The sequence below is a fragment of the Geotrypetes seraphini genome, chromosome 7, assembly GCF_902459505.1.
Source record: "Geotrypetes seraphini chromosome 7, aGeoSer1.1, whole genome shotgun sequence".
Taxonomy (NCBI): Eukaryota; Metazoa; Chordata; class Amphibia; order Gymnophiona; family Dermophiidae; genus Geotrypetes; species Geotrypetes seraphini.
In genome coordinates this window covers 143,172,442-143,185,517 of record NC_047090.1, presented here as the reverse complement: position 1 = coordinate 143,185,517, position 13,076 = coordinate 143,172,442, and the positions used below count along the sequence as shown (strand labels likewise).

Below are 13,076 nucleotides of genomic sequence, written 5' to 3'. Positions count from 1 at the left end.
TGATGGAAAATCATGTAGCACTATCATATGATACCGTGTTATTTGGAATGATGATGAGAAAAAAAAGTCAAATTTCACCAGAAAATAACAAGCTTTTTATTAGTCATGACAGGGGTTGCCATTCAGCATATAACCAATAACTGGAAGAATCATAGTAACCTTAATTATACATTTTGGTGGAATACAATTTGTTATATATTCAAAATGGAAAGAGCAATAGCAATACAAAGAGGGACATATACTAAATTTATAAAAATATGGGGGCCATTGACAAAATATTGTAGAGAATGAATAGTAGGATTTCTCTTCTTTTCTTTTTTTCGTGGTCTTCTTTGTGGCACATATGGAGGGGTGGGTAATGAAAATAATTTTACATAACATGTTATAATATGATATATAATGTGTATAAGGTGATTGAAAAATACTTGAAGGGTGGGGGGTGGAGGAGGGGATAAAAATATGTTTAAAGTTTTATGTAGTAGATATAAAAGTGATATTGTATATTCATTTATTGTAATTCAATATTTTGTGCACTTGATGTAAAATATGAAAATGAATAAAGAATTAAAAAAAAAAAAAAAAAAGAAAGAGCTACATTGGCTGCCAATGAAAATAAGAACTCAGTTTAAGATATGGTCCATAAGGCCATATATGGAGAGAATCCTCAGAATCAATCATCTGATATCAAGGTTACAGATTTGTTCTATAACTCCAGAACACCACAGCGTTTTAAGCTGACCTTTCCTGCTTCCAACAAGTCCACCGGAAAAAGCTATTCAAAACTACCTTCGAATTTCAGGGTCCCAAAACCTGGAATAACCTACCATTTATCTGCATCAGATCTCTTCATAGAAACATAGAAATAGACGGCAGATAAGGGCCACGGCTCATCAAGTCTGCCCACTCCAATGACCCTCCCTATCTATCTTTGCGGATAGATCCCACATGTCTGTCCCATCTGGCCTTAAAATCTGGCACACTGCTGGCCTCAATAACCTGAAGTGGAAGACTATTCCAGCAATCAACCACCCTTCGGTGAAGAAGAACTTCCTAGTGTCACCGTGCAGTTTCCCGCCCCCGATTTTCCACTGATGCCCCCTTGTTGCCGCAGGACCCTTGAAAAAGAAGATATCCTCTTCCACCTCGATGCGACCCGTGAGGTACTTGAATGTCTCGATCATATCTCCCCCTCTCTCTACGTTCCTCGAGTGAGTAGAGCTGCAACTTCCCTAACCGCTCAGGAAAATGTTTAAAAACTTATCTCTTCTCTCTGTAATTCTCATGATCATCATTCAATTGTAATCTAAGGATCTTATTGTAATTGTACCAAAAAATTTAGGAATCTTATTGTAAGCTACAATGAATCCTTGTTGAAATTTGTGAGATATAGGAAATTGGATGGTATGGTATAAAGAAACATTTCAATGCTATTTCATCTTGTTCAGCTTTTTATACTTACCCAATCATAATTTTTTTTTTTATGTTCTTACAAAGATTCTGTCTCAGAACATCACTTTAGAACATCATACTGATCTATTATTGAAGAAATGTTTTGCTGTGCTCTGGAAACTTTGCACTATTAAGAAATATTTTGATGTAGCTTCATTCCGTTTGTTAGTGCAGTCCTCCATTTTAAGTATTCTTGATTATTGTAATGTTATCTATTTGGGTGCTTTTAAGAAAATTGAGAGTGGTTCAAAACATCGCAGTTCGATTGATCTTTGGATTGAAAAATGGGAGCATATTACACGATATTATTTGAAACTTCACTGGCTGCCAATTGAGGCCAGAGTTTTGTTTAAGTTTGCTTGTATCTGTTACAAATCTATTTTTGGCTTGTCACCTGGATACCTTGTTTCCCATTTTTCTCTGAACCACCCAAATAAGGTCACATGCAGAGTTTGTTTATTTACATTTCCTTCTGTTAAATTATGTCATTACAAAAGATTTCTGGAGAGAACTCTCTCTTTTCAAGCTGCTAAATTGAATGGTTGGTTCGGTTAGGATCTTCTTCTTATCTTGATTTTAGAAAATTATTGAAGACCCAACTATTTGAAAAATTTGTATCCTAACTGGTTTTCTCTTTTAAAAATTCCATGCTTCTTTTATGTAATGCATCACCTTTTAAATTGCATTTTTACTGTACGATCGGTTCTTATTTGTTGTAAACCGTTTAGAACCATTTTTGGTTAGGCGGTATATAAAAAATAAAATTATCATTATTATTATTATTTAACTACATCTGCATTAACTTGGGAACCTAAATATCTCAGACTTGTTGAGAAGTCCTTGTTAAAATGGCTCTCCCAGTTATCAGCCTGTGCTTGCAGTTCCTGGGACTAGAGGGTAACAATCTCCTATGGGTTTAGCAGAGGGCTGCCAACTGCAAACTTTGACAATCCCCAATGGGCTTCACTGGTTCACATTCACACAACCAAACATTAGTTTTCAGTTTCGGCCAAAACCAGGTGATAAGTTTCAACTGTAAAGATTTGTTCGAAAGTGTTTTGACAGTTTCGGTGGCAATTTCAATCAAAACTTAAAAAAGCAGTTTTAGTCAGCCTCTAATCACTTTCCATTCCCTTTTCCACAAAAGATAAGATTTTAATTTTTTCTTAAAACTTAATAGTGTTTTATCATTTGGAAGTGTCAATGGAATAGTTCTCCAAAGAGTACCAGTAAGTACTACAATATTAAACATCTTGACCATATAGTGTCTGGCCCAATAATGCGAAATGATGGAACAACCAATTGATTTTGTGACACTGATCTCAATTTTAATGGCAAAGAATATATCATTGTACCCTGCTCATGTTCTCATATATTCAACATGTACTGGCAAATCAACCTCTAAACTGCTGAAATTTTTGTTAAAATGTGAAACTTTTGGTATTTAAGATAATTTTAAGTTGCCTGGTAATAAAAGCCTTTTCCCAGTCATAAAAACAGTTTGAAACAGACAGAGTATTAGTAGTTGGATCTAATCTATATTTCAAAGTATGGGAAGAACCAGATTTTTCAAAATAAATGCACTTCCACCATGTGCCTTGTCACATTCCAGCCAGATCTGTGAGTTTAATGCACATATGACCAAGTTTATTTGGTATAACAATGTACCAAAAATCAAACTGAAAAGATAACATATGCCTAAAGAAAGTGAGTGAACAGCTCTGCCTCATTTACAAAAATACTACTGGGATACCATACTGTTCTGTCTGAAAATACTTGGTAAGTCACAGGTCCAGCAGGAAGACTCACAGGGAGATGGTTTGGATTTAGATGTGCTACTTACAGAATCCTAAGAATCCAAGAAAACACATCAGTAGAAATAGCTTTATGATTACACACAAAAAAAATCTAGAAGACTGTATATAAAAATACCATTAGAAAGAGTGTCGCCCATGGCAGCTTTGTGTCGTAACCCATACATCTTGCTTTATTCATTGGTGGAAGACATGAAGGCTTGAAAGAGCAAAGGGTTACTAAGGCTCATAGTGCAAGAAATTCAGGGGATAATTCATTGATCTGGTCACTGTTTAGAGTATTTCACTTAGAAATGTCTGATTAGTCCCTTAAGGAAAATGAATACCTTTGGGTTGTTTGAGAATAGACAAAATTAAACAGTAAGACAATAGCCTTGTATTGGATATTGCTAGATTTGAACAGAGGTGTTCAACACCAACTAGGGTGGCAGATTGCTGGAACAAAGTACATAACATGGACACTAGCATGACTGAGGATGACTGGCAGATAACCTGGAGACAAATGCAATAAATTTCTATGTTCTTTAAAACACAGATAGGTCCTTATTAGGCTACTGTACAGAATACAAAAATATCCAAGGTTTGCTTATTTGCATTTGGGGGGAGGTGGGTTTGATTTTTACTGAGACAAACCTGGGGACTAACCAAAGATGTATTTCAAGTTGTGGTGACAGTGCCCTACAGTCAGAGGTTTTAAATAAGGTAGTGGCCAAGATTTCAAAAATAATAGAACAGTGCTCCACTTTTACCCGAAATGTACCTGCTGGGACAGTATTACCAACAAACAAAGAGCACAGTACACAATAGCAAGATTCTGGGAGAGGAATCCCAGCAGAACTGCATGGAAGCCAGTTGCTGATACAAGGGTGGGGTGAAAAAACTCCTACATTTGGGAAAACCTGGTCATGTATGGTAAATCTGGACTCTTCCAGGAGTTCTAGAACTGTGGTTCCCAAACCTGCCCAGCCAGTTGAGTTTCAGGACATGCACAATGAATACGTATGAGATAAATTTGCATGTGATAGAGGCAGTGCAGGCAGATTTCTCAAATGCATACTCATTGCAGATATCTCAAAGACTGGCTGGCTGGTGGTCCACCAGAACAAGGTTCTAGAACAGTGTTAACAAAACTTTTATGAGATATATCTCTACTATACTCTGTTTAAAATAATAATGTTTTCAATTATAGGGGCCCATGATAAAATGCAAACTATGGATATTGCCAATGTTTCTGGACTGTTGTAAAAATAAAGCAAACAGTTTCTTAATTATGTTTTTGTATACTTCCAGTATAACAGAAGCACATATTCAAAAGACTAATAAAAAGGGACAAAACAAAAACAAGGGGTTTTTTCACTAGAGTTAAACTTGTTTTATTAAATCTATAGCAAAATTTTTGTATTTATCAAGTTTCCATTGAATTTGGACAAAACAAGAAAGTTTTGCTACCTTCTGGTCTCCTGTTCTCTTCAGGCTTATGCAAGGAAAGGTCTTTAGAATTTGTGAGATGTACCTTATAAAAAAGGAAAACACAGAACAAGTATTAAAATATACCTTGGGGGAGAAGGGTGGAATTAGACAAAAGAACTTTTATAAAAAAAAAGAGAGAGATTAGGTTCTTACCTTGAGATCTTTTCTAGTAGATAGGGATGGTATGCTGAATCATCAGTGCTCATGAGCTTTTCAACTCCTCCTCCTTCTCTGCTGCCCCCTTCAGTTCATACCAAAGCTGGCAACAGCCCTACAGAAGACAGAAGAAGGAGAGATATGGGGAACTCCCCAAAATGAGGTGTCTGATCTGCTCAGATGAATTTAAAGCAATCACTGAATGAACAGTAATGTAGTTAAAACATTAACAAGCCTCTGATAGGAACAATGTATGTAAGAAAATACAAGTTAAACTAGAAACAAACAGCCTGAACATTTATGGAGCTCAACATTCTTCCCTTTCAATCATATACACAGACTCTTCATAATCCAATAGTCTGACAGTAAAATCCTAGCTATTGAACTGACCATTAAGAATGAGTCAGAAAACAGGCAAATCAAACAAATTGCTGAGCAGGAGGGTTCAGCATACCATCCCTACCTACAGGAAAAGATATTATCAAGGTAAGAACCTAATCTCCTCTTCCAGTGCAATAGGGATGGTATGCTGAAGCATAGAGACGTACCTAAGCAGTCCCCAAACTCTAGGGTGGGAGAAGTTAGCCTGCATGTAGTACTGAGGACTCAAAAGCAGCATCCTCCTATGCTACTATATCCGCCCTATAAAATTTGGTGAAAGTATGAAGGGAGGACAAGGTGGCTGACCTACAATCTCCTCAGGAAGAATCAAAGGAGGCCACTCCTCTTGGCAAATGCATCTTTAACCAGATTGGTTGTGGCAAACAGCCACTTATGTATGCAGAAGATATAGCTCTACAAATCCATTTATAGATGGTAGCTTTGGAAGCAGGTCTGCCTCGTCTCACCTGATTGGTTAACACAAAAAGAAGATCTGAGAGATGAAACTCATTGGTCACCTCCAAGTTAACACAATAGAATGCTCCTGATGTCCAAAACCTTTAAAGGTCTTGTCTTTCTTCTTAAACCCTACAAGGTGAAATGCTGGCAATCTAACCTCTTGGTTGACATGAAATGCTGAAATGACTTTCAGGAGGCAGGAGGAAACCATATGCAAGGTCACTCCCACTTCTGTGATCCTGAGGAATGACTCTCTGCACAACAGGACCTGAAATTCTGAAACTCTCCTGGCAGAAGTAATAGCCACCAAAAATACTTTGACCAAGAGATCCTTGAGGTTGGTTTCCTATAAGGGCTCATACAGAGCTCTGCTGAGTTCCTCTAAAACTATATTAAGATTCCAGGATGGAAATAGGTCTCGAATTGGGGGCCACAGTCTCAGAGCACCCTTCAAGAACCTATTTCTGATTGGCCACTAGTAAGACTCTCTTCTCTCAGATCAAGAAGTATGACAGCCCTGTTACTTGAACTCTAAGGGACGCTAAAGCCGATCTTGTCAAGGCCTTCTTGGAGGAATGCCAGTACCAATGAGATTGAGGCATTGCCTCATTCTAACTTTTTTCTGCTGCACCAGTGCTGAAACATCTCCCATGCATTAGCATACACCAAAATAGTCATTGGCTTTTTGGCTCAAAAGAGAGTAGTAGTGACTACTGCTGAGTATCCTTTTTGGACTAGCATGCGTGCTCAAGAATCATGTCATAAGACCAAAGCGTCCCAGATCTTCTAGGGCAATCAACCCCTGTGAGAACAAGTTTATACAGTAGAGTCTCAGTTAACTGAGACTCTCACACAACTGGCAAAAAATTTGTCGGTGCGAAAAAAATGTCCCACAAAGCACTAGCAGTAGCAGTCCTGAGCTGCAAATCTCCCTCCCTCACACAAGCCCTGAAAAACTACAAGCAGAAGCAGTCCTGAGTCGTGAACCCTACCTCACTCCTGACCCAAAGCACAAGCACGGCAGCATCCTCCCTCCCTTCCCCAAGTCCTAAAGCAAGTACAAACCCACCTCCCTCCTGCTCCAAAGCACTAGCAAGGCAGTGGTCCTAGGTCACAAAGCCTTCCTTCCTCCCTCAAGCCCCAAAGTGGCAGAAGCAGATGGCGGTCCTGAGTCACAAATTCTCTCGCTCGCTCCCTCTCTCTCTCTTCCTTATCCAAAGCACAGCGGTCAGCAGGAGACAGCCTCAAAACAGGCTGCTCTCAGCCAGCCCTGGCAGGGCCTTTTTTCTGAGGCGGCGGAAGCAATATGGTAGCAGGAGGGAGTGGGCATCCCTCCTGCTGATTTTTTTTGATACTAGGGTTGTTCGTACAGCACAGCATTGTTTTTTTTAATGGGCACATTTGTGCCCACAGAAAAAAAAATGAAAACAGGCAGACCTGTCAATAGCACAGTTACCTGCAGGTCTAGATCTGTCGGGTGCTCCCGATTGGTAATACCAATCTGATTCTGGAATGCAAGGTTAGAGCATCGATCAGCTGTCTGGTTTTAATATTAATTACCTCATTTGCATGCCAGAATTGGAGAAAGTACTACTGTACAGAAAACCACGCGGTGAGCTGTTTTGTGCATAGGGTCAGCAAATCCAATCAGTTGCTAAACCAGTCAAACTGGTTTAGTGATGATCATTAGACAATTGGAGACTTTAGTGCATCTTGCCCACAGTAATCAGATTACCCTAGTGACCTTTACAGTTATTCAACCTTCCTCACAGAACCTTAATTAACACCTAATTCAGGTCAGAAGTACTGCTTTCTGCTCCTTATGGCAAAGACAGAAACAAACTTTTTGTCTAAGCAGAAGGTTTGAGCTCTGCTCCTAACTTTAATGATTTCGACTGTTACAGTTAAGGTTCTACATCAGGTAAAAACACTTTATATTTAAAACAATTGGAAAAAGGATTGTATACTATACTATCTAGTTCTAAAGTTTGCCTTTTCTTTAATGAATACTAAGCCAGACCCTGTTTTGCCTACCAGAGACTATCTCTAGCAGAAAGTTCAAGTTTAAAAACTATGGGCTCCTTTTACAAAGCTTCACTAGCGGTTTTATCGCACGCACCGGATTAACACGCGCTAGCCGGAAACCTACCACCTGCTCAAAAGGAGGCAATAGCGGCTAGCGCACACGGCAATTTTGTAAAAGGAGTCCTACAAATAAGTAAGTTACTTTATGTACTGCAGGCAATTTCTTTTATTTACTGTATTTTTGTTAAAAGAACTGGGTTAGAATAGGTGAAAATAAATTGTATAAGGATTCTCCTTTCTACTTATTGTTTGTCAGTATTTTATTATGTATATTTTATGCAACCGGCTCAGAACTATGGATGTAGCGGGATATCAATTTTTTAAATAAATAAATGGTTAAGTAAAGTTTGCTCTTTTAAGATCTAAACTGTCTATATAAAAGGAACCTGTCATTCTAGGCTACAAAATCAGAGCCTGATGAACTCTGAGCCCCTGACTTAGCTTGTATTGGAGAGAAGAGAAGAAGACATTTTTTTTCTGAGAGGAAAAGATATTTCTCTTTCTGAGAGGAGAGGGCAATTCTCTGGATAAGTATATATTATTTTGCTCTGACCTTTGATAATTTTGGGGATAAAAGTTAAATTTTAGGTTCCTTTTAATTTTAGATTCCTTTTAACAAAAATACAGTAAATAAAAGAAATTGCCTGCAGTACATAAAGTAACTTACTTATATGTAGGACTCCTTTTACAAAGCTACGCTAGGGCCTTAACGCGTGGAGTCTATGAGCATCGAGAGCAGTGCGGGGCATTCAGCACAGCTCCCCGTACTAAAAACCACTATTACGGTTTAGTAAAAAGGGCGGGGGTATTTGTCTATTTTTGTATAGATGTTACTGAGGTGACATTGCATAGAGTCATCTGCCTTGACCTCTTTGAAAAAACCCTGAATATAAATAATTAGCATTTTCTCTGCGTGTGCTTTGTGTTTTTTTTTACAATTTTATTGTTGGTAGATCATTTTGACTTGGTCATTTTAAAAGTAGCTCGCAAGCCCAAAAAGTGTGGGCACCCCTTTTTTCATATATTGTTCAATGTTCTGCACTTTCCTATGAATGTCTTGCTTTATTGTTACATACTAATATGTTTCTTTTGGATGTTGGTGGTGGCCCAGAGCTGCTGTATCTATGTTATTATACTGAGAAGGGGTAGACTGTATAGTCTGGGGAGGGTTGGCTGTTTGGGGGAGTATGTATGAGTTACTGAAGTGTGTGTGTTTTGCTTGGGATTTTAATGTCTCGGTGTGGGTTTCATGTGAGGACTTGGTGGACGAAGGGAGGGCAGTCTTGCTCTGAAGTCTGTAGGAGGAGGGATTTAGCTGGGACATCCCCTCTTTCTTGGTTTACCGGGTATTGAATATTATTTTGCATTCTCCATATTATACATATTGTTATGGCTAATTTGAATGTCAAATCATTAAATGTTGATGGTTTCCACTCCCCTGTGAAAAGGACCAAAATCCTCACCTATCTGAAAAAGTAGTGGAGTGACATAGTGTTTCTCCAAGAAACTCACTTGTCTGCCACTAAACATCTCAAACTTAGACAAGATTGGGTGGGTCAGGTGAATTTTTCAGCTTATTCCTCCAGAAAGAGAGGGGTAGCTATTTTGATCCATAAAAACATTCCCTTTTGTATTCATAAATAAATAAAAGATCCGGAAGGTAGATATTTCTTTTTGATAGGGGAATTATGGGATCAGAATATTGTGTACCATGTATGCCCCAAATATTTACTCTCATGAATTCTTCTCCTCCTTGGTGGGGATTTTGGTGCCTTATTCCTTCCACATGTTGATTTTTGGGGGTGACTTTAATGTTGTTGCAGACCCTCTATTGGATTGTAAGCCTGCTAAATCAGTAGCTAAAGGTCATTATGATAGAGTTATTTCATTCCTATTTCACGAACTGGGGTTGCTAGACACGTGGAGGATGCTCCACTTGGACGATCACGACTTTTCTTTTTACTCACACCTGCATAACTTAGCCACAGAACCACTGGGAGGAGAATGGAGTGAAGCAAGAAACCTAGACCCAGAGCAAGGAAGATCACAGCACAGCTTAAGACACAGTTTTTCCACAAATTCACCACCATAGGACCCTCAGGGACCCTCTGAAGAAGACTTTTTGTCGAAACACAGACTGTGTTGGGTCCTGCGCCCTTAGTGGACTAGGTCCTTTATGGTTTTCATGTGGATTACTTTATTTTAATGTGGATGATACTAATGTGGATGATTCTATTGTACCTTTGGAACTTTGATTTTCTTAATAAAGTCCATTTAAGGAACATCTTCACTCCATAGTGCTTTTTTGGTTTCTTCTGGATTCTCTTCACTGTGGATATTTTGAGGCCTTTTTTTGTTGTTTGTATTGTTACTGGCAGCCACAACCACTCCCTGATTTGCTTCAGCTGTTATTGCTAGTGTTGTTAGTTGAGCATACACATCATGCATTTTCTTGTTGGGGGGAGTAGTGGTTTGGGGTATAGGGGACGGGAAGGGGTGGGATATTTGACTATGTATACATTCATGCCTTATGGCTGTTTTGTTATAACGAGCTATTTTGGTTTGTAATATTTTATTTGCTGAAGACATAATAAACATTATATTGGGAAAAAACAACAACACACAGCTTTCAAGAAACCTCATGATTTTCCCTATAGGCTGTCATAGCCTGCACTCATAGATAGATTGTGAGCCCGCTGGGACAGACAGGGAAAAATGCTTGAGTACGTGAATAAATTCATGTAAAACCGTTCTGAGCTCACCTGGGAGAACAGTATAGAAAATTGAATGAATGAATATATAAATAAATAGACCGTGTGCTGAGGCCCATACTCACAGACCATGTGCTACAGACTACTTCAGCTCCTTTAAAGTGTAGCTGGATCTAGAGCAGGGGTCTCAAAGTCCCTCCTTGAGGGCCGCAATCCAGTCGGGTTTTCAGGATTTCCCCAATGAATATGCATGAGATCTATGTGCATGCATTGCTTTCAATGCATAATCATTGGGGAAATCCTGAAAACCTGACTGGTTTACGTCCCTCAAGGAGGGACTTTGAGATCCCTGATCTAGAGGGATTCTCTGCCAAGCCGCTGGTCAGCTGCCATGCTGAAATTTTCGGGTTGCCAGTCAGACTGCAGATGGACTGATCCTCTATCCCTCTGGACCATGACAGATGCAGAAATGGGGGAGGCGAAATTGCACCCTGAGCGCCCTAAAAGATGCTATTGATGCCCAATAGCCTGCGCTCAATCTCCTGACCAAGTCAAGTAAGCAAATGCTGAGGGCCCAGAATCCTGAGCTACACAAATCTTCAGCAGGGTGGCTGCGCAGGTCCCCGAAGGATACACCTGCCAGCTGCAGACTAAAGTTTGCTCCTCTCCAAGAAAAGCAGCAGTCCCTTGAGCTGTGTAAAAACCATGAACAAACCAAAGAACTGCAAAACAATAAAGAAATAAATAGAGCAAATCAGAATTCACATTCACCTGCAGAAGGAGGATGAGTTGAAAAGCTGTGATTGACATCTGCAATATGCTCTTGAGCATCGATGGACAACCCTTCGGTTCAGCATACCATCCCTAGCAATCTGTGTGGTCGGTGGGGAGCATTCCTCCTATTGCCCCCATTTGCATGCTGAGCCTTGGTGAATTGGTTGGCCTGCCGAGGATCAGGCCACAGATCAGGTATGGAGAGGCAGGTTAGTGGATCTAGCCCATAGGCTACAACTTTCAGAGCATAGTATTGCCCAATTCCTAGGCCTCCCTTTCAGAAATAGTGAGTAGAGGAATTGAAACAAGAATGAAACCTTGTGGAAGGTTTGAAAAGTGCATATAGTAAGAAAAATGGCCAACCCATGGCCATTAATTCTTTTATTTCTCATACTATTTTTGACATTTTGAAGTTGCCCTGGTTGGAATGGCAATAAACTTTGAGGAAGAAAAGGAGTTGCTCAGCAAACTGGAGCTACTGACTTCTGTATACAGAGCTACTTCTCTCCTGAAGACTCCTACTATATTTCCTTATTTTATCTTAAGCTTTGTAGTAAATGTTCAAGTTTCAAGTTTATTCAATACTTGATATACCGTCTATCATCTAGTATCTAGACGGTTTACAATGCTAAAAATATTAAAATTAAAACAAGATTTTAAAAAACTGCAGGACAAGATCTCTCTGAATTATTCAAGATCCCTCTGAATTATTCAAAGCTAAATCCTCTGATAGCACGCCAGATATTTCGCTGTGATCTCTACACTAACTATGGAGGCCAATCACAGCACTCTGGTATCTAAGTGGAAAATGCAATGTGTCTGATAATCATTGTCTACCACTAGAGTACAGTAGGCATAGCTCAGCCAATTCCCAGATCTCAAGACCACTACAGGGAAATTACTTGCAGGATTTCAAAATGAATTACTTAAAAAGGCAATATTCTGAATAAATCTAGGGAAGGAACTGATATTTGTGAAATGGATTTATTAAAATATTGTGCAGTATCTAGGGGTTATACTTTTCTTTTGTTAATGCAGCTGGCTCATTGACGTTTTAATATGTTTGACACATACAGCCTCTTTTACAAAGCCACGCGACAACAGCCCCGAAGCTCTTTAAATCTCTATGGGCTTCGGGGCCTTTAGCACAGGGCAGCCGCTAGCGTGGCTTTGTAAAAGAGGCCGATATTTTGTCACATAATTTAAAAAATAGACAATGAGTAGACAATGAGGTTTGAGCTGCCCAACAATGAAAACAAATAAGTTATTTTACCTTCTGTGATGTTATCATATCCATACTGTCCTCCAAGAAAGAGAATTCTTCCAAATCTCTTTTACAGACATTTAAAATACCTAAAAAAAAAAAAAGATAAATTACTATAAACACCATATACGGTGAACATAGCATTCCATATAAAAAGAAATGTTTCTATTAAAGTATACCTATGTCAAGAGAAAACCAGCTATATTTTTATTGCACAGGGGGCCACCGCATGAGCAGACTGCTGGGTGCATTGGACCACTGGTCTGACCCAGCAGCAGCAATTCTTAAGTTATACCTTCTTCAGACCCGAAATGTAATGATTTTATTATTCTTTTCCATAGAAAGTACCTTGAATAAAAGATTAGATTCTTATCTGAATAATCTTCTTTCTGTTAATCTTCTCAGGAATCCGTAGTATGGTGATCAATCCATTCCTATGAACTGGGCTTGCAGAAGTGTAAATACTTACAGTTGTTAGCACCTCCCACAAAGAGGTGGAGGATCCCACAACAA

General features: G+C 39.1%; 1 protein-coding gene across 5 annotated transcripts in view; it reads right to left on the bottom strand.

Moving 5' to 3' along the window:
- The window catches only part of KIAA0586 (KIAA0586 ortholog), a 397,462-nt gene that overhangs the window by 380,984 nt on the left and 3,402 nt on the right, over nucleotides 1–13,076 (bottom strand). For 4 of the 5 annotated variants that reach the window (XM_033951201.1, XM_033951204.1, XM_033951202.1 and 1 more), the window contains exons 2-3: nucleotides 12,573–12,652; nucleotides 4,713–4,776 (exon numbers count right to left, since the gene is read on the bottom strand). In XM_033951201.1, the coding sequence (XP_033807092.1) occupies nucleotides 4,713–4,776; nucleotides 12,573–12,596 (88 nt within the window). In that variant the 5' untranslated portion in view covers nucleotides 12,597–12,652. The remainder of the gene's footprint in view (nucleotides 1–4,712; nucleotides 4,777–12,572; nucleotides 12,653–13,076) is intronic. The other variant, XM_033951205.1, reaches the window with a different exon arrangement.